Genomic DNA, 22,608 nt, shown 5'->3' with positions numbered 1-22,608 from the left:
TTATTACCCACCTTCTGAAGCCTACTTCTGTTAATTTGTCAAACTCTTTCTCCATCCAGTTTTGTGCTCTTGCTGGAGAAGAGTTGCAATCATTTGGAGGAGAAGCAGCATTCTGGTCTTTTAAATTTTCAGCATTTTTGTGCTGGTTTTTCCTCATCTTCGTGTATTTATCTACCTTTGATCTTTAAGTCTGATGATGTTTGGATGTGATTTTGTATGGGAGTCCTTTGTGTTGATGTTGACGTTACTGCTTTCTGTTTGGTAGTTTTTCTTCTAACAGTTAGGCCCCTCTTCTGCAGGTCTGTTGCAGTTTTCCGGAGGTTCACTCCAGATCCTATTTGCCTGGGTATCACCAGCGGAAGCTGCAGAACAGCAAAGATTGCTGACTGCTCCTTCCTCTGGAAGCTTTGTCCCAGAGGGGCAACAGCCTGATGCCAGCTGGAGATCTCCTGTATGAGGTGTCTGTCAACCCTGGAGCTGGTATTTTGAAAAGATTAACAACATAGATAGACTGCTAGCCAGACTAATAAAGAAGAAAAGAAAGAAGAATTAAATAGACACAATAAAAAATGATAAAGGGGATATCACCACTGATCCCACAGAAATACAAGCTACCATTAGAGAATACTATAAATACCTCTAAGCAAATAAACTAGAAAATCTAGAAGAAATAGATAAATTCCTGGACACCCTCCTAAGACTAAACCAGGAAGAAGTCAAACCCCTGAATAAACCAATAACAAGTTCTGAAATTGAAGCAGTAATTAATAGCCTACCGGCCAAAAAAAGCCCAGGACCAGATGGATTCACAGCCGAATTCTACCAGAGGTACAAAGAGGAGCTGGTACCATTCCTTCTGATACTATTCCAAACAATAGATAAAGAGGGACTCCTCCCTAACCATTTTATAAGACCAGTATCATCCTGATTCCAAAACCTGGCAGAGACACAACAAAAAATGAAAATTTCAGGCCAATATCCTTGATGAACATCAATGCAAAAATCCTCAATAAAATACTGGCCAACCGACTCCACAGCACATCAAAAAGCTTATGCACCATGATCAAGTTGGCTTCATCCTTGGGATGCAAGACTGGTTCAACATATGCAAATGAATAGATGTAATCTATCATGTAAACAGGACCAATGACAAAAACCATGTAATTATCTCAATAGATGCAGAAAAGGCCTTCAATAAACTTCAAACCCCTTCATGCTAAAAACTCTCAACAAACTGGGCATTGATGGAACATATCTCAAAATAATAAGAGCGATTTATGGCAAACCTTTAGCCAATGTCATACTGAATGGGCAAAAGCTGGAAGCATTCCCCTTGAAAACCAGCACAAGACAAGGATGACCTCTATCACCATAGTTCAACATAGTATTGGAAGTTTTGACCAGGACAATCAGGCAAGAGAAATAAATAAAAGTATTCAAATAGGAACAGAAGAAGTCAAATTGTCTCTGTTTGCAGATGACATGATTGTGTATTTAGAAAACCCCATCATCTCAGCCCAAAATCTCCTTAAGCTGATAAGCAACTTCAGCAAAGTCTCAGGATATAAAATCAATGTGCGAAAATCACAAGCATTCCTATACACCAATAACAGACAAACAGAGAGCCAAATCATGAATGAACTCCCATTCACAATTGCTACAAAGAAAATGAAATATCTAGGAATACAACTTACAAGGGATGTGAAGGACATCTTCAAGGAGAACTATAAACCACTGCTCAAGGAAATGAGAGAGGACACAACCAAATGGAAAAAAAATTCATACTTATGAATAGGAAGAATCAATAGTGTGAAAATGGCCATACTGCCCAAAGTAATTTATAAATTCAATGCTCTTCTCATCAAGCTACCATTGACTTTCTTCACAGAACTAGAAAAAACTACTTTAAATTTCATGTGGAACCAAAAAACAGCCCATATAGCCAAGACAATCCTAAACAAAAGAACATAGCTGGAGGCATCAAGCTGCCTGACTTCAGATTATACTACAAGGTTACAGTAACCAAACAGCATGGCACTGGTACCAAAACAGATAGATGAAATAGAACAGAGGCCTCAGAAATAGCACCACACATCTACAACCATTTGATCTTTGACAAACCTGACAAAAACAAGCAATGAGGAAAGGATTCCCTGTTTAATAAATGGCACTGGGCAAACTGGCTAGCCATATGCAGAAAATAGAAGCTAGGCCCCTTCCTTACACCTTACAAACTGGGATCTAATTAAACTAAAGAGCTTCTGCTCAGCCAAAGAAATGATCATCAGAGTGAGCAGGCAACCTACAGAATGGGAGAGAATTTTTGCAGTCTATCCATCTGACAAAAGTCTAATATCCAGAATCTACAAGGAACTTAAACAAATTTACAAGAAAAAAACAAACAGCCCCATCAAAAGTGGGTGAAGGGTATGAACAGACACTTCTCAAAAGAAGACATTTATGCAGCCAACAAACATGAAAAAGAGCACCTCATCACTGGTCATTAGAGAAATGCAAATCAAAACCACAATGAGATACCATGTCACACCAGTTAGAATGGCAATCATTAAAACGTCAGGAAAAAACAGATGCTGGAGAGGCTGTGGAGAAATAGGAACACTTTTACACTTTTGGTGGGAGAGTAAATTAGTTCAACCATTGTGGAAGACAGTGTGGCGATTCCTCAAGGATCTGGAACCAGAAATGCCATTTGACCCAGCAATCCCATTATTGGGTATATACCCAAAGGATTATAAATCATTCTACTATAAAGACACATGCACACGTATGTTTACTGCAGCACTATGCACAATAGCAAAGACTTGGAACCAACCCAAATGTCCATCAATGATAGACTGGATAAAGAAATTGTGGCACATATACACCATGGAATACTATGCAGCCACAAAAAAGAATGAGTTCATGTCCTTTGCAGGGACATGGATGAAGCTGGAAACCATCATTCTCAGCAAACTATCACAAGGACAGAAAAGCAAACACCGCATGTTCTCACTCATAGGTGGGAATTGAACAATGAGAACACTTGGACACAGGGTGGGGAACATCACACACGAGGGACTGTCAGAGGATGAGGGTAAAGGAGAGGGAGGCATTAGGACACATAGCTAATGTATGTGGTGCTTAAAACCTAGATTATGGGTTGAGGGGTGCAGCAAACCACCAGGGCACATGTATACCTATGTAACAAACCTGCATGTTCAGCACATATATCCCAGAACTTAAATAAAAAGAAAGAAAGAAAAAAAGAAGTAAGTCACTGTCCTTACAAGGCAACTAATCTTATGTGACTCTCTCCTTTCAAGTTTTGGGAACTGCTGTCTGTCCTTGTCCCTTCAAGTTTAAGTTTGCTAGTGAATTGGGTGCTCCCAGCTGTGAATATACTGTCTTGTAAGTTCTTTATCCAGTTTTGAGTGTGCCATGTGTTTACAGTTGAGAACTGACTTATGCAGACTTCCACTAAAGAAACTAAACTATCATTCTTGAGTAGGATGTAGCACCACCTCTCCCATAATTTGAACCTAATCCAATCACAGATATCAGTGTATTAAGTCAATGGTTGATCTTGGTAGACAAGCTAAACTGCCTGTGGTCTCTTACTACTTCTGGCCAGCCAAGGGACAGGAACTAGCCTGCCTATTAGTACAAATGATCACAGGGCTAGAATTGGTGAGATGCTTGCTCTCCATTGCCCCTAAAACTATATCTTCAATAATAGTTTCTGCTATAACCCAAATCTCCTAACTTCAGCAGGGGCGATAGCCAAATATCAACCAGAAAGACAGATAAAAGAGACACAGGATCTAGCTCAAGTTCCCAGGACACCCAGAGCCTCCTTAGGGGGATAGTGGAGTAAGGGAGGGCTTCTGGGGGCCTGAACCTGCCTCTGCCACTAGCTGGCTTGGTGCTACTAAATGATCCACCTAAATCTGTTTCACATGCCTACTTAGCACTTGAGCTAACTGCCGGGATTCCTGTTTCCTGATCTGTAAAATGTGGAGATCAACCAGATCTAAGTTTTGCCCAGATGCTCTGCAGCTCAAAATTCTGTTACTAAAAGCAAAGTACTCTAAGGAAGTACTCCCTAAAAGTACTTCCCATGATCATGGCACCTTAAGATAGTTTAAATTACTAGTAAGGTTTTTTGCCTAAAATTTAGAAAAAAATTAATTGAACAACAATTAAAATGAAATGACCCATAAGAAAAGAACAATGCAGTTTCAATCAGAGCACTAACCTTGACTAAGCTCAGAGCAAGGGAGAACAAGCGGAGCCCAGGGACTTAAGAGGGTATCTGGCTTCCTTCTGAGGTGTGAGGGTAAGGAAGAACTCATGGTCCCGTCACTCCAAAGGCAACTTCTTAAAGCTTTGGCTTTTTTCTTTCCAGTTACCTTTTAATGCAGGATGATTAAGTCATCCTGGTTATCATTTCAATACTAGATTAAAATTTTAAACAGTATGATCATCAATTAATTTAATTAATTTCTCAATTATTTATTGACAATAGTAGGAAATCTAAAAGCAATAGCAGTGTGCTGCGGTGAATATGCTTGTATATAGTTTGGTGTACCTCTGCTCATTTAATGTGAGATAAATTCCTACAAGTGGAATGGTTAGGTGGAAATGTAGGAGCATTTTAAAAGATTTTGGGTGAATTTTGTGAATGACATTCCAGAAAATTCAGATCAATTTACATGCCCAGTAGCTGTTTGGGCATGTATTTCCATGTTATCTTTAATATACATGATGTGGAACATGTGGGGCAGAGCCCAAATTCTTCCTGAGATATTACCTGTGCTAGATTTTACTTTCCGAATCAGCAAAATCAGACAGAGCACCAAAATCAGACCGGCCACCAAAATCAGACTGGCCACCAAAATCCATAAGCCTTTGTTATCGGAAGCTGTTTCTTGGCTTGGTTCTGAATAAAACAGAGAAACAAAGTCTGTGAACTGGAAGAAAAGGTACCAAATAAGAAATGTGTGGGTGGGTGAGGGTGGAGTATGTATACTATTTTTAAAACTAGTTATTTCTGCATTACAGGTAGGAGGCTGAATTAATATGAAAACACTTTGCATAATAAAAAGGTCCTTTAGGATAAAGCCAAGAACCCAGACTGGACAGGAGAGTTTGTCTTGAGCATAAATATCTCCTAGTCTCAGTGTATCTATTGTGGGAAATCGACAGACACCATAATATTATTGGAGATTGGTGGGGGTTGGGGGAGCTGGGAGAAAAGTCTGAAAACTGGAGAGGCAATACGTCTATTATGCCTTTTCAGTTTCTATTGCTTTATACTGGAATAAGAAATAACACATTTTTATAAAGGAATAATTATGTCCATAAATTAGCCTCAGCCCAGTGTTCACCTTGGAGGAAGAAGTAAGAGTGCAGTCCGCCATTGGCCTAGAGAAGACAGGGTCCTAAGGGAACAGTGGTAAGTTCAGAGGTGATAAAAGGAGCTAAGTAGAAGCCATGGTCTTGAGTTAGAGGTGGAGGTGACCACAGAGATAATAGGCACAGTAGTCCCTCCTTATCCCTGGGGGATACATTCCAAGACCCCTGAGTGGATGCCTGAAACCTTAGTACCGAACCTTATGCATAGTATGCACTAATTTCTTTTTCCATCTTCACAGTTTTATAGATAGAAGATTCATTCTTACTGTAGATCTTAGCAACCTCAACATAAGCTTTTTTCCCCTTTAAGTTGAAAGCTTTCCCTTAAAGGAAGCACTTCACGACTTCTCTTTGGTGTATCCGAATTGCCAGCATCACTATTCTTGTGCTTTGAGGCCTTTCTTAAATAAAATAAGGCTCACTTGATCATAAGCACTGCAATATCATGACAGTAGATCTGATTATCTGGAGGGCTAAATGACTAACAGGCGGGTAGCATCTACAGTATGATATGCTGAACAAAGGGGGGATTCACCTTCAAGGCTGGATGGAGTGGGATGACATGCAATTTCATCATGCTACTCAGAATGGCACACAATTTAAAACATTATTTCTGGAATTTTCCTTTTAAAAATTTCAGACTGCGGTTGACTTTGGGTAACAAACTGCAGAAAAGGAGGACCTGCTGATAGTGTTTAGAGCTCCTCAGAAATAACTGGAGGAGCCTAAACTTTCTCCATTCTACAACATCTTGGTCAGGACTAGAATTGTTGAAAGTAGTATTAATGGAAGTGGGGACTCCAGAGACCCTGGGTTACCAAAGTCAGAACCCTGCTAACCTTATGGTCTATGTTCTGCTAAAACATGGGCAGCAAGTGACAGAGCACAAAGGTCAATTCAGGAGGAAAATGTTTGTGGCTATCCTTTAGAATGAATACCTCTGTTTACATAACAAATGTAATTTTCTATGAACATACTATAGTGTTTTACAACTAATAAAATATTAATCTCTTCACCTATTTGTGTCATTCTGAAATTCCATACAGGAGTCCCCTTTATCCATGGTTTAACTTTCTGAGGTTTTAGTTACCCATGGTCAACTGTAGTCCAAACATAACCAAGTGGAAAATTCCAAGAATAAACAATTCTTAAGTTTTAAATTGTGTGCCATTCTGAGTAGCATGATGAAATATGTCGTGCCACTCCATCCCACCTGGGATGTGACTGCACCCTTTGTCCAGCATATCCACGTTGTACACACTACCACCATGAATCATTTACTAGCCATCTCAGTTATCAGATTGACTGTCATGGTATAACAATGCTTGTGTTCAAGTAACCCTTATTTTCTTTAAGAATGGTCCCAAAGCACAAGAGTAGTGATGCTGGCAATTTGGATATACCAAAAAGAAGCCATAAACTGCTCCCTTGAACTAAAACAATTAAAGCTCTTGACATATGAAAAATCATATATTGAGGTTGCTGAGATCTATGGTGAAAATGAATCTTCTATCTGTAAAATTGTGAAGAAAGAAAGAAGAAAATTTGTGTTGTCTCAACCTACAACAGTTATGGCCACAATGTGTTGTATATGCTAAGATGGAAATGGCATTAAATTTGAGGGTGGAAGATATGAACAGAAATGTGTTCTGCTTGATGATATGTTACACTGGAAGGCTTTGGGCTTTTATGAAGATTTCAGCAAGAGATCCCTTGAAACAGGCCATTTACTGCAAGTAGAGGATGGCTACACAGATTTAGAAATCAGCTTGGATTGAAAAATATAAAGATTACTGGAGAGGCTGTGTCTGCTTATGATGAAGCTACAGCCACATTTCCATCCAAAGCAAGTCTTTAATTGCAATGAAAACAAGCTCTGCTGGAAGAAGATGCCCAGTAGAACCTGTAATCATAAGAAGTGTGAATGAGGCACCAAGGCATAAACATGGAAGGACAGATTAATCCTGGTACCATGTGGGAATGCATATATAGGGTTTGGTACTGTCCATAGTTTCAGGCATCCACTGGGGGTCTTGGAACATATCCCCCATGGGAAGGGGGGACTAATGTACCTACGTAAAGGAGAGATTAAGTAGGAACATTAGGTTGACTTTCTACAGTGTTTTCATTTACATTTGCATTTTTCTTCCTCCTAAAGGAAATCCTACAAGGAAATCTACAAGTCTACTTCTCACTGTACTCGTGACCCTCAGGTTCCCCCATCTCTAAAGATATTTGCCCAAGATCACGTATTGATTCAGCAGCAAAACTTAGCAAGGATTATTTAATTCCATTCAGCTTGGTGCAACCTTAATTGACCAGATCTAGATTCAAGGAATCATAAGACCACCTATCTTGTTGTAGCACCTCCTGGGAAAGACAACAAATGGAAAAGTCACAATTCAGAATAGGAAATAAGTTCCTTGAAAGGATGATATTTAAGGTACCAAGACTGTTTGCCCTGTTTCCTGCCCTGCTGGGGTGGCTCCTGCCAAGTCCTCTTCCTGGTGGGGAAGGGTGAGCACACCCTCCCCCAGCCCCACCTGCCAACATTTATTTGAGGATGAGAGGTTCCGAAAATACTCTTTTGTCAGAGATGGAATGGTCCTGATGTTTCACTTTGTGTGAACTGAAAATTAGATCTCTGGGTGGGAAGACGGGCCATATGTGGTCTTTAGGACATTTCTTCTTGACTATTTTTTTTAAACTCCAAAATGAATCCAACATGAGGCAACATTTTTAAAAATAGATTGCAGGCTTAACTGTATTTTACATAAAACTGACACTTTTATTTTTGGAGAAAAATAGGAGCTTCAAATGTAGCCCCAGTTTTTCATTCTCTACTCTCAAAGTGGCAGCTCTACAAAGGGAGTGTTATTACTCAATGTCCAGAAGCTTCCAAGTATTTGAAGATCACATAACCTAAAGGACAACCCTGTGCTCTTATCTCCAAATCTCACCACACAGAATCACCAAAACTTCAAATGCTATTCCTCCTAGTTTCCACAATTGAAATGCTAGAAATACTTCTAAAACATAAGTTCCACTAGTTCAAATATATTTATTGAAGGACAGAAAGAGCTGCCATGGTCTGCCATGATGTGAAGTTGATAGTTTAAGGGTGGGACCATCTAGCTCACGTAGAAGGTCAGCTTCATGAGTATATATTCCATGACTCGATGGTTAGTTGACTAGAAATATTTTAGATAATGGTTTTTGGCAGTGAACTATCAACAGAGGTAAAAATGAACTGAACCGGGAATATATACTTGGTGCTTCAAATATTGTGTGGTGATTATTTCCAAGTTCATAGACACTGCCATGTTTTCCCAGCATTCTTCAGGACCCCGATTGTAACCTCCTAATGTGTCCCTAGCCTTGACTCCCCAAACATTAGGGCTAAGGTATATATTAGGCACAGCAGTGAGCAGAAATGGAAGATGCTCAGCCCATGGAGTCATCAAAATGTATGTTTCCTCTTCATTTCTGAAGCCCCAAAATCCTGAAAGGAAATCTGTGGGAGTAATTTTTTTTTTCAAAATAGGACTTTTATGTGGTTGAAGGAGGGAGGATAATCGACATCCTGACCAGAAATACCCCTGTAGATTATATTTTGAGAGGGTATCAATGTATTCTTGAAAAGCCAACCTAATTTTCTGTCTGATATTCACAAACCTCTAATGCTATAGCCAAATCCCATTATCCAAACCTACTTGCAGCTTACCTATGTGCACCGTGTGTATGGTGAGTAAAGTATATTCATCCGAAGAAATATTGCACAAATATTCCCCACTGTCTGAAAGTCTAAGATCCATCAAATTCATAGAGAAGTCACTCTGGTTTTTCAGCTCTTTGTTCCATGAGAATCGGGATTCATAGAAAGTTGTATTTTGTGAGGAGCTCAGATAGTAAGCCAGGATAGAGGAAATCCCACTTTCCATTCTGGACCAAGTAACTTTGAAGTCTTGGTTTGGAGAAAAATAATCATTTACAAGTTCACATGAGAGTGAAACATGTTCAGTTTGCATTTTATGAAGGCCATCTAACAACACAATGGAAAAGAAAACATCAGTGAAGATAAACATTTCAAAAGAATTCTCTAAGTTACACTTAGAAAGCAGAGAACAAAGGCACTAATATTGATATATTTAGAAATACCTTTTTGGACAGTAATTATATTTGTGCTGTGGTTTCTTACAAGACAAGTTTTACTACCACTATTTTAAAGTTTCCCACCAAGGTTAGTTTAAACCTTCAAGGAGGGCAAAGCCAGGGCCAGCTAGAGGGGTGATGTACTTGTTTTAACTCTTAGAACCTGACAGTAAGCACTCAGGAATGTTGCTACCAGTTGCTAGCCTATTAAACTCAATGTTTGGCCTCTCTAATTCTGGTGTTCCCCAGAACACCCCTTTTGTTACCCTACCTACTCCCTAGTGGTCTCTAACTTTATGGCCTCACTACTTCTTAATCTCTTTATCTAGACAAAAATCTCTTTTTCTGCATGTAAGAATATTTCCAGCTATGTGCAGGCAACCCCCACTGGACTGAGCTCTTTTAGAAGAGAGACTCTGCTGAATTTTCTTGCCTTGCCCCTCCAGACCCAGCTCCATCTTGTCCTTCCTGTTCTGTAGTGCTGTAGGCTGACCTCTGTGGACTGCCATGGACTGTTCTCCCTGATTCTAGACTCACCTGGCTTCCAATTTACCTGCAGGAGAGTGATGCCAAAGCAAGCCTTCCAAAAGGCAAATCCAGGGGCTCTCTGTGTTTCAAATCCCTCTTCTGATCCATCCTATCTCCAAGACTCAACAAGCTCCTTAGCAACGTGTAAAAGGTCTTTCATCTGTTTTTGTGTTTTTTTTGTTTTTGTTTTTTGCCTCCCTCTCCAGGTTCATCTCTTGATCTGTAGATTCCACAAATCCAGGCAATTTTACTTTTCTGTGCTTTTTACCTGGAATATTCCTGTTCTCCTGGAATGTCCTACTACTCTTCTAAAATTCTGCCCTTATGCAACTTTCTTAAGCACATACTCTGTAACAACCCCATCTGTGCCCAACCACAGAGAGTAGAATTAATCACTCCCTTTGTAAGCTATGTTCCTAGTTTAATTTTTATATCTGTACTAGATGCTGTGGATCCAGAAATCAGTAGAGACCATGTTCTTAAGTTCACAGTCTGTGAGCAACAAAACTTGGCACATAATAGCTTTTCAATGAGACCAAACAGTACTGAGCCTAAAGAACTGTTCATGCTTCAAGACACTCAATTCTAAATGAACATGAGAAATTAGGATTTTCCAAAGACAATGTTTATAATATTAACATTTGCAACCCTTTCCCATGTTTCCATTGCTGCCTGACTAATGGAGAATGAACATTGGGTACTCATTCCTTTAACACTGGACTCATGTAAATGTGGTGAATCACCCACAATTTCAGTATATTTTTGGTGAGCATTTTGAGAATATGAGATGCGAGGCAAGAGAAGGCTGAAAAAAACAGCTACCCTCCATTTTCCCCATATAAGGGAGATTGACAGAAAATTTTTGCTTTATTAAGAATAAAATGAAAAACAGGCTGGGCACGGTGGCTGCCTGTAATCCTAGCACTTCAGGAGGCTGATGTGGGCAAATCGTAATGTCAGGAGTTCAAGACCCACCTGACCAACATGGTCAAACCCCATCTCTACTTAAAAAATACAGAAATTAGCCACACGTGGTGGCACATGCCTGTAATCCCAGCTACTCAGGAGGCTGAGGCAGGAGAATCACTTGAACCTGGGAGGCGGAGGTGGCAGTGAGCCGAGATCGCGGTGAGCCAAGATCATGCCACTGCACTCCAGCCTGGGCAACAAAGCGAGACTCCATCTCAAAAGGAAAACAAATTTTCTTGGAATTGAATATGGAGATGGCAAATTAATTTTTATTAAACAGGTTTTGGATATAGAGATTGATCAGAGTTTGGATCTGTTCAAATAAATGAGAAGAAAGAGTACTAAAAACTGACCATGTTGTGATAGAGGTAGTGGATCAAGATTGACGGGCTAACACTATGTAAAGAAACCAAAAAGAAGCAATTATACTAATTAATATTTTGTTTAATTGAAAGACTGGAAGTTGTGATCTGCTGAAAGACACGTATTCTTTCTCTTTTGATTTTTTAAAGAGCAATGCTGACAGAAAATCCTGTTTGAAGGATGAGCCACTGAGAAATACAGTAATATTCAAGAACAGATTTGCTTCTTTCCACTCATAAATGTTTTCAATCAACTCATAAATACCTAGCAAGGTAAGAATTACTTCTATGTTATCAATGAGGTACGGTACTAATGCTCAAAAGTAAGAATGATTGCTTAATGTAATACAGTCAGAAGAACCAGCCCTAGGGCTCCGGTCTTGGTCTTCTAACTGCTGCAGATGGATTTGCTTTCTATTCTTTCATCTTCCTTTCTTTCCTTGAAAATCAGTCCCCATTACCCCCCAACCTCGAAATAGCGTACACAGAAAGTCCTGTGGAGCCTACCTTTCATTGTCCAGCGCCCTGTCCATGTTTGCTTCAGCAGTGAATTTTCAATTGTACATTCATAAGATGAATTTGATCCTGTAATATTCAGTGTGCTGTTAATCGAAAAAGGACCCAAAGACCCTGTTTCTTCCATATTGTTTTCAGAGATAAGTGTGTTGTCCATTTTCCACGTAATAATTGGACGAGGATAAACACTTAACACGCTGCATATTAAGAAGCTGTTTGTGTTCCTCTTTTCATACTTCATCATGGGTGTGAGAAAAACTACATAGGAGAAAGAAGGGCACATGAAAAACTGCCATCATTGGCTTTTTTATAGGCCATCTGTGCAGAATACTGTTTAATACTCATGAAATGAAAAGCTAAGTTTTATGAGCAAAATTTGGCAGTTACTGAAAGGGGGAAAAAAAAACACCTCTGTAGAACCTTAAGATATAGTGTAGTTATCTAGAAGAAATAAAACAAGCGCAGGCATGGGTATGTGGCAACTAGCAATCTCAATTCTCTAGAAACATAGCTGGAAAAGAAATCTAATGGCCTCATTGAGAAACCAAAATGAGGGTGTCTAAGTCTATAAAACAGAGCTCATGTGGCACTCTACACTTCTCAAATACTGACTCAGAGCACCTATTTGACTCTGTTTACACATAATTTTGTGATTTCTGAAGCAAGGTCTGAAGCAGCTAAAAGGGACAGAAGAAAAAGAAACTAGTGCTGGAAAAAACAATCCATAAGAAAATACTGCATATATGTGTGTATATATCTATATGTAAAATTGTACTATATATTATACTACATACTAACTATATTACATATAAATGATCAGCAGCCTGATCATTAACAGAGCACATCATCAGGAACTCTTGGTAATCCAGTAATAAGGAGCCATGAAGCTCTTTGAGTTTCTTCAAAGAACTTCTAATCTAATCTAATATCTGTCTGGTTCAATATAACTATGAGAATTAGCAACAGTTAATATAGTAATACAGTTAATATATAGTTATATATAACCACCATGAAGCTGTGTTTGAGTGATATTAACTGTACATAACTGCATATATTAACTATATTAATGGCTTATAGTTATATAGGTATAGTGTTATATATAGCTAATACAGAGAAGGAAAGCATATAATATAAAAATTAACCTCATTTATAATATAGAAAAATGCAATTTAAATCAACAATTCAATATTTTTTCAGTCATGATATTGGCAGTTATTTGGTACTGATAAGACTAAGGAGAAAGTGGATGGTCTTATGCTGTTAGTGTCAGTAACCTTTTTAAATCTTCCTTCTGGTACTTTGCTTTCAGATTATTTCCTGGTATTAAGTACAGCTATAAGGGTGTTCATCACAACCATGTAATGAAAAACACTGGAAATGCCTGAATACCCACCAACAGGGGAACAGTTGTATCATTTATAACATTAGTATACTACAAGATGCTGTGCATTAAAAATAAGGAGATGTCCATGTATTGACTTGGAAGGAAGCTCATGGCATATTAGGACAAAGATGCTTACTAATAACACGGAATGATGGCATTGCTATGTTTCATGAAAATTTACATGCACACTTACCTCCCACCTTTAGCACCACTTTGTTTGTAATCGCTTGAATTGCTGTTCCTACATAGCAGGTGTAAATTCCTTCGTCCAGAAGGCTTAATCTTCTGAAAAATAGAGACGCATTCCCATTTTGAATCTCATTATAGAAAAGGGATGTCCTGTTTGCATATCTGGTATCTTGGCTTTCCAAATGGCCACTGCCTTTGTAGTAACTGTGAACATTGTAGCTATTGTAGCTATCTTGATACTTCCAGTGTATTACAACTTCGGATCCCCTCTCAAATGAAGAAGGGAGAATTATATCTTCATCAAGTCTTCCAATGATGATTTGTTCATTCATAGGAACATAAGTGAAGAAATCCGAACGGAATATGCCTACAGTCAAGAGCAGAGAAGTTATAAAGTGAATTAATGATGTGTGCTTGGTCAGGATTATACCAGAACTGCCCAGAAGAACCTTCCTAGGTTAGCAGCCTGATTATTAATAGACCACATCATCAAAAACACTTGTTGTCTGATTATTAGAAACAAACCATGAAGCTCTGTGTTTGAGTTTTAATTTTAATTGAATATCCGTTTTATTCAATGTAACTGGGAGAACTGGTAACAGCCCAAGGCGTAGAAACACTGGTTTGCTGCCCACTTGATCAATAATCTCATCTCCCAATCCTGGCCTGGAAATCATGTATGTTGAAAGACGACTTTTGATTTCATTCCCAGAACATATTCACATTTAACTCCTACTATAGCAATAATAAATTAGTTTATCCAGCTAGCAACAGCCAGCAGGCCCTAAAAGAATGGAATAAACTCAGCTTGATTGGGTAAGAAAATATTTGGAGCACGTAGAAGACAATGCTGGGTTCAGGAATCTGATAGGAATATCTGTAGACTAGATCTAAATAGGGGAGGACATGAGCAGGAGGAGTCCAAAAGGAAAATGGAGTCATTCATTTGCTTTGACTTTAAGACTGCTCTCAGGATATCCTGAGTTAGTCAAAATGTAGGTAAGGAATATCTGAAGATAAATGTGGAAGCCTAATCCCCAATTATCTTGATTTACTTATTTTGTTTTTTTTTCTTTTCACTGTCAACTTCACAAGTTGATTTCAAAAAGCAAATGAAATCAGCAGAATAAGGGATTTTTGCAAAGAAAATATACCGACACTTCCTATCATTGAAGGCAGTAATCTAACTACTTTGATTTACAAAATATTTTAAGTAGATCTTGTGCCCTGTCTATGGATTCTAAGATATTAGCACTGGAAAGGTCCTGACTTTTTGGACAATGGAGTAACTCCTTTGGCTCATGGCCCAGGCCACCCAAGATGGAAGAACTGGGTGCCCAAGTGACTCTGTCACAGTCTTTATCCTCTGCCTTTCCCCCTGGGGCTCTTTCTACCCTACCATGTCCTGCCTCTCTTCCTCAGAGAGATTTAGTTTCTCTTCAGAGAGCTAAAGGGATGTGGCATTATGCCGAAAGAAAGACACGGAAAGATGGGCAAGGAAAAGAGTGATTGTCGATCTCCCTAATTGCTCTGCTAAACCCCTCTAATGTTTCACTGGATAATTAAGAATGCCTGTCATAGGACCTAGCAAAGCTGATAATGCCTTCTGTCAAGTGGTAAGTACCAAGCTTACACTTAAAAAAAAAAAATCAATCAATCAAACTTGTTTTTCCAGTGAACTTATTTCTGATAGCAGATAACAGATTAGAAAGAGTCTTAATCAGAGTGGACAGAAAATATATATATAATTTTTAGTCTTCATGCAGACTTCTAGCCTGTTCCTTGCTTCTGATTAACTGATGATTTAGGAAAGTTCACAATGCTATGGCTATGGAGGAAATAGCCACCTTGCATTGTGTGCTCATGTTTCTATCTGATAATGCAAATAACTAACACTCGTATTACAAAGGAAATTACCTTGAGATCCACTCAGAGATGATATGAGAATGAGGAAGAAAGACATCTGTGCCTTCATGTCTCGTGCAGGACATATTAGTCATGCTATCAAAGAGAAGTAAAGTGCACATGTTATGGATTTAAAATGCTAAAGGGAATTGGAAAAGAGTGGTATATTCACACGAATAATTCTTTTGTAGCCATTAAACATGATATTGTAAAGGATGGTTCAATGGCATGGAAGGAATTTCTTAATGGGTTATCAGAGAAAAATTAGATTACAATACAATTTCTAAATAGCATGATTCCTTTTATAAAAGCATACACATTTCTGCTCATAGGATACTGACAAGATATATGACTAAATATATGAGGATGTTAACTATGAAGAGCAGGTTTCATATCTGAAGCAGTGACTGCTATTAACAGGTGCTGAAACATGGCTCTTGAATGAATAAAGATTTGGTATATATGCAACAGTGGTTCTCTGGATAATAGTTTGCTATTTTTAAGGCTTTCTACATGGACATATTGCTTTAATAATAGAAAATACTAAAATCAATTTAAATTCAATATTAAGTGCCAGTGGTATTAACTATGACGTTGTTTATAATCACAAATAAAGAACAACTAAAACCTGAAAATATATTTTTACATATCTGATACTAGTACAAGTCATTAAATTCATGGTTTACAAAGAATGTTTTAAAAACTCAAAAAAGTGAGAAAATATAGATGGCAAAATGTGTACACACATTACAGTTTCAAGCAAGTACAATATAACTGATTTTCCCAGATGATAGGATTAAAGATAATTTTTACACTGTAAGAAATAGCTTGTTTAAAGAATAGCATACAATTGGTTTTAAAATCTTTAAAAGAAAATTTTAAAGGTATCATTTGGTGGCTGGGCATGGTGGTTCACACCTGTAATCCCAGCACTTTGGGAGGCCAAGGCAAGAGGATCACTCAAGGTCAGGAGTTCAAGACCAGCCTGGCCAATATGGCGAAACCTTGTCTCTACTAAAAATACAAAAATTAGCCGGGTGTGGTGGCATGTGCCTGTAGTCCCAGCTACTCAAGAGGCTGACACAGGCAAATTGCTTGAACCAGTGAGGCGGAGGTTGCAGTGAGCCGAGACTGCACCACTGCACTCCAGCCTCGGCAAGACAGTGAGACTCTGTCTCAAAAAAATAATAATAAAATAAAAAAATAAAAAGATATCATTTAGGAGCTCTACTATTACAAGAATATGTTCTATATTTGTTGTGAAATAATGTGATTTAAAAATGACTTAAAACTATTTTAAGAAGTGAAATTAACCATGCAATATACCCATGTAATAAGCCTGCACATGTATCTCCTGAATTTAAAATAACAATTTTTTCTTAAAAAAAGTGAAATTAGATTCCTTAATCACATCTTATCAAAATAAAACCTGGTAGGTTAATAATTTAGAGTTTCATTTTTACATTTTAAAGACTATAAGAAAGTTATTGAAAACACAACCGTAGGAAGAAGACCTTTTAACATTAACTGTACATTTCCTACTACAGATATATCTCTATAAAAATGGAAAAAGCAACAAAATATAGAAATACTCTTGCAATATGATAAATTTATCACTCCATTTGTTTTTATTTCTCTTAGAGCAATAACTAAGATAGTTGGTAAAGTCAAAACTGCTCTAAAATAGTATTGGTTATCAAAATTAAGACCTTTATATTTCTTCCTATGGAAGTATTTGTATGTATAATATATAAAAGGATATCACAATGATTATCTCTGAATAGTAAGATCACAACTAATCGTTAAACTCATTTTTCTACTATGAAAATATGCAAACATGTAATAATACCGTTTGCCTCTATATGCCATTAAAAAAACCTTAAAATTTAATTACAGTCTCTTTCCAAGCAAAAATTAACTCAAATTCACCTTGTTTAATGTAACCCTGAAACATTCCAGGTCCATTGTCCTACTAGAGGTTCATCTTCCCACTGCCTAGAATGACTCCAATATTTGCTACCTTCTCTTGAAATTGACATTCCCTTTTCTCACCTCCTTTCCAGCTGATGCTCTTACTTCATTAATTGCTGTGACTGATGATGGCTACTCCCTCATCCTCCTATCAGTAACTCAACCAACCCATTAACATCTAGGTGCACTCTTTTTGTCTCTCCTTCTGCTCTTATCCAAGGCCAAACCTTTCCCTGTACTCTGCATCTCACGCCTTTCTGCATTCAAGAAATTTGTCCCATAAAATGAGTTAGGGAGGATTCCCTCTTTTTCTGTTGTTTGGAATAGTTTCAGAAGGAATGGTACCAGCTCCTCTTTCCACCTCTGGTAGAATTTGGCTGTGAATCTGTCTGGTCCTGGACTTTTTTTGGTTGGTAGGCTATTAATTACTGCCTCAATTTCAGAACTTATTATTGGTCTATTCAGGGATTTGATTTCTTCCTGGCTTAGACCTGGAATGGTATATGTGTCCAGAAATTTATCTATTTCTTCTAGATTTTCTAGTTTATTTGTGTAGAGGTGTGTATAGTATTCTCTGATGGTAGTTTGTATTTCTGTGGGATCAGTGGTGATATCCCCTTTGTCATTTTTTATTGTGTCTATTTGATTCTTCTCTCTTTTCTTCTTTATTAGTCTGGCTAGTGGTCTATTTTGTTGATTTTAAAAAAATACAGCTCTTGGATTCATTGATTTTTTGAAGGGTTTTTTGTTCCTCTATCTCCTTCAGTTCTTCTCTGATCTTGGTTACTTCATGTCTTCTGCTAGCTTTTGAATTTGTTTGCTGTTGCTTCTCTAGTTCTTTTTAATTTTGACTTGGAACCAACCCAAATGTCCATCAATGATAGACTGGATAAAGAAAATGTGGCACATATACACATGGAATACTATGCAGCCATAGAAAAGGATGAGTTCATGTCCTTTACAGGGACATGGATGAAGCTGGAAACCATCATTCTCAGCAAACTATCACAAGATCAGAAAACCAAACACCGCATGTTCTCAGTCATAAGTGGGAGTGGAACAATGAGAATACATGGACACAGGGAAGGGAATGTCATACACCGTGGCCTGTCAGGGGGTTGGGGGCTAGGGGAGGGATAATGTTAGGATAAATACCTAATGTAGGTGACAGGTTGATGGGTGCAGCAAACCACCATACATAGGTATATATGGCACATATATGTACATAGGTACATAGGGCACCTTTATACCTATGTAACAAAACTGTGTGTTCTGCACATGTAACCCAGAACTTAAAGTATAATTTAAAAAAAAAAAGGAAATTTGTCCCTGCAATCATATTTCCTTTCTACTACATCATCAGGATCTCTCTCTCTCTCCTGAATCAATTCTATAGGCATAAATGCTCCAATCACCCATCTTAGAAACATGAGAAAAAAACAAAATTCTCCCCTTACTCTTGATTATCTATTTCTTAGCTCCATTAATTTCTTGAAATAATTGTCTAAGTAGCTGTCTTCATTTCCCACTTTACAATCTCCTATCAACTCTCGGCTCTTTTCTGCATGTCATGTCATAAACTGCCCTTGTCAATATTACCAAGAACACCAAAAACAGTAATGTTATTTGTCCTCATCTAACTCAACCTCACAGCAGCATTTAATGTAATTGACTGTTGGTCTCATGACTCTGAATATAATCTGTACATCAAGGATTCTCAAACTTACCTACTGGATCAAGGTCATACGTTCAACTATTCTTCTGAACCGTTCATTTAGATTCCCAAAGTTAACATGAACCATTTCAGCCTCATTCCCTTTTCCATTGCTCTATGACCCACCCCAAACACAACAAAACAGCAAAAACTATCCTGTTCTTTCTCCAGTCTTCATCTCAACTAGTACCAAATTCTTCCAGTTGTTTGGGCCAGAAACTTAGAAATCAATCTTGACTCTTCCATTCTCTCATGCCCTGTATCTAGTCTATTAACCAATCTTTTTGTTGTTAATGAATTAGATAAACTCCATTATTTGTCTGCTTCTCTCCAACTCTATTACAATCCTGCTCAAAAGCCACTATCCCTTCATACCTGGATATCTATAAATAGGCATTTGACTGGTTACCCTTTTCCTACTGTTGTCTCCTTCCAATCCACTGTCAATACAGCAGTCAGGAGCCATATTTTTAACAAAGAAGTCATTCTGTAATATTCTCCTAATTAAATCCCTCTAGCGGCTTCCCACCACACCTAGAGTAAGATCCAAATTCTTAACCCTAGCATCCCAAGCCTTGAATACTCTGCTCCTGGTCCTGTCTGTCCCCCCATCCTCTCCCACAGCAGCCCACAAAATACATTCCTGGAGGCTTGTGAACACAAGTGCTCCAAGGCAAGGGTCAGCATGAGCATAAGCCAAAAATTGAGTCTCTGAGGACTATTTAATTCATGTTTTGAATAAAGTTAGAAATTACAGTAACCCATTTAACATCTAAGATAAAGTACTATGAATAAAAAAAATACCCAACCTCTTCTACACAAAGGCTTGATTTAGTGCTGTTGAAATAATTTCAGCGTTCAGCTAAGTGAGGCAGTTAATGAGTATTTGGCCCTATTTTTATGCCTAGGTTTTATTTTTAGACATTTATTTTTTCCCCAAAAGCAGCAGAAAGCTTCCACCTTAGATTATACTGAAGTTACCCAAGTTGCAATCAGCACCCTTACAAAAGGGCTCAAATGTGAGAAGCATCTTGTTCTGGTGCTTTTGGCTGGATTCCAGATGTGAGGGAGAAAGGCGGAGAGAGGCAGCCTCTGCAATAGAATATGGCAAAAAAGAAATCCATATGCTAAGACTAATCAGACAGAAGAGAAAATTGAGGCCATTTCTACAAGCATAAAATAGCGAAAACAGAACAACTCCCCCATACCCATCTTAATAGCTCCATACTAAATTGACCACAGCCATCAGTACTAATTGTGACAATGATGATGCAAACATCACTTGTGGTTGGGACAGATTCTCTAGCCTGTACATTAGTAATGCTCAAAACCATTTCACAATGTATATGTACTTCACAACATCATGTTGTACACGATAAAAATATATAATGTTATCTGCCAATATTTTTTTTAAAAGACTAGTCCTGGCCTCATAATTGCTGGTCTCAATCTGACCAGAGCCATAGAACAAGTCAATTCTCTTTTCTGAAAAAGAAGAATGTTTTGCATCACTCTCATCATTATGCCAGTTCATGAATGTTCTGCATTCCTTCGAGGAAAAGCAGCTTCTAGGATGCTACATTCTCCTCTGCCTTGTTTTTACTTTCCGTGCTTCACCACAGTGCTCATGACACCGAGCTAGTTTGTAAAAGACATCTTAACAAAGGCAAACTCTTTGTAGCATCCTGGGGATGCTCCTTAGCATCCATTTAGATTTTAATAGGACTGACTGTTTAGACAGAAAAAGAACAAAAGCACAATTTCAGGATTACCCTCTCTTTACTCAAAATATCTCTCCTGATGTTTTACAGTGAAATCCCACCATTTAGGGGACTTACACATGTACTGAAACTTTGATCTCTAGGGGTGCTGTCTTTGCCTGTGGTTCTGTTTTGGTGGGGTTTTTGTTGTTGTTGTTGTTGTTGATTTTGGAAATCAGGCTAAGATTATGTGCTAACATGTTTTGGGGGAGGTGAGAAGGTGCAATTGCAGGGCAGGAAGAGTGAGAGAAAAGGGGAAGTGAAACAAGAACATGAAAAGCACATACTAGGTGGTGCTTGCTTTGCCAGCCACGGATTCAAAATGGAAAACAGAGCCGCTTGCTCAGTCACGAGGGACAATCTCTAGACACGCTCTACAGAAGCACAGCAGCTCAAAACAATCCATCAGAGGAAGAGAGCAAAAAGGAATTTATCTGTAACTTGCCCACACTGGTTAAAGTTTCCCCCATGGGCATTAACTCCTATCCTCTTCCTGGTTGTGGCTATGGCCCCTTGGGACAACCACTACAAAAGCCAAATGCCATGCCTTACTGTATGGCATTTCAACTGTATGATGTTTTGTGTTTGAGTCTGGAAATAGAGGAAAGGTGAAACCGCAGTCTGTGTGTTTCCCTGGGTCATGTCTGGACTCTGCAGCTGCTGCACTTCCCATGGTGGAAGGCATAATGGAAGACATGTTGAAGCTGGCTTTCCCAGAGGAGATGGGTCAGCTGGTGACATTCGGAAACTGGGCCTGGTCTCTTTCTGTCTAACCAGTTGAGGGCCCAAGAGACAGGAGAAACCCAGAAAATTTAGGGAGGCTCATAAATTGGGTCCAATAAAAGTAGCTATTTAAAAAATACCACACATTTACTATCTGATATTCTGTGAATTTGCAGTTAATCACCTACACAGATCCCCTTTTACTGCTTTTATCAATTTAGTTTTCATGCATGTGTTGCTTAGCTGCTGCTACCTGCTCACATAACTTCAACCTTCTCTGGAGGATTGTACTTGGACGATGGAAGCTGCAGTTCTCAGGTGACGTTGCTTTGCAACCCCCTGCCCCAGTGGTGGCTTCAAGGCTAGAAACATCCTATAGCCCAGAGCTCCCTTGGGTTCAGGCTGAGCCTTCACCTGAAGCCACATTCTTTCTTAGTGTCTTTCTCTGTGTCATCCTGCTTCTCACTCTTCCTTACAGGTTTCATACAGTTAATGAGAACACTCCCTCTCTTGCCCTCAAATCCCCATCTCAGGAGGGGTTGGTTCTCTGGAAGGAGAGCCCAAGATGATGCACTTGTACAGCAATCCACATTACACAAGGGGGTCCAGGGAGCTACTCGTGCTTCCGGGGACCATTTTCCAGCTCAGCCTTCAATCACGAATTGTTTCTTCTTGTCAAAAGGGTAGATAATATAATCCTCCTAAATAGCTCTCTATATCAGAAAGAATATAGCTTGACAGAGTGGGGTTTTGTTGTTGTTGTTGTTGTTGTTTAGCAAGAATGCTGCAAAGCCAAGAAAACAGAAAAAAGAAATTGCCAGGTTTAACACGGCAGACAGCAGGCATTTTGTCGAGTACATCAAGGTAGTGAGCAATTGAACAGAACTCCATTAAATAAAGTTGGTGCTGAACAGGTGCACATGTAAGGCCAAGGACTTCTTGAAAATAGTCACCTTTTTCTCTGTAAAACATATTGCTAGATGCCCATGGCACACCAAGTGCTTCTGGAAAGCCAGTGTG

At 38.6% G+C, this 22,608-nt stretch overlaps 1 protein-coding gene across 1 annotated transcript in view; it reads right to left on the bottom strand.

Moving 5' to 3' along the window:
* The window catches only part of HHLA2 (HERV-H LTR-associating 2), an 84,875-nt gene that overhangs the window by 8,253 nt on the left and 54,014 nt on the right, over positions 1-22,608 (bottom strand). Inside the window, exons 4-8 of the mRNA XM_011932806.1 lie at positions 15,433-15,516; positions 13,520-13,611; positions 11,934-12,200; positions 9,140-9,457; positions 4,811-4,939 (exon numbers count right to left, since the gene is read on the bottom strand). Of these exons, the coding sequence (XP_011788196.1) occupies positions 4,811-4,939; positions 9,140-9,457; positions 11,934-12,200; positions 13,520-13,611; positions 15,433-15,516 (890 nt within the window). The remainder of the gene's footprint in view (positions 1-4,810; positions 4,940-9,139; positions 9,458-11,933; positions 12,201-13,519; positions 13,612-15,432; positions 15,517-22,608) is intronic.

The sequence above is a fragment of the Colobus angolensis genome, unplaced genomic scaffold, assembly GCF_000951035.1.
Source record: "Colobus angolensis palliatus isolate OR3802 unplaced genomic scaffold, Cang.pa_1.0 Scaffold98, whole genome shotgun sequence".
Lineage (NCBI taxonomy): Eukaryota > Metazoa > Chordata > Mammalia > Primates > Cercopithecidae > Colobus > Colobus angolensis.
The sequence above is the reverse complement of the archived record's forward strand: the minus strand, read 5'-3'. Positions and strand labels throughout refer to the sequence as shown.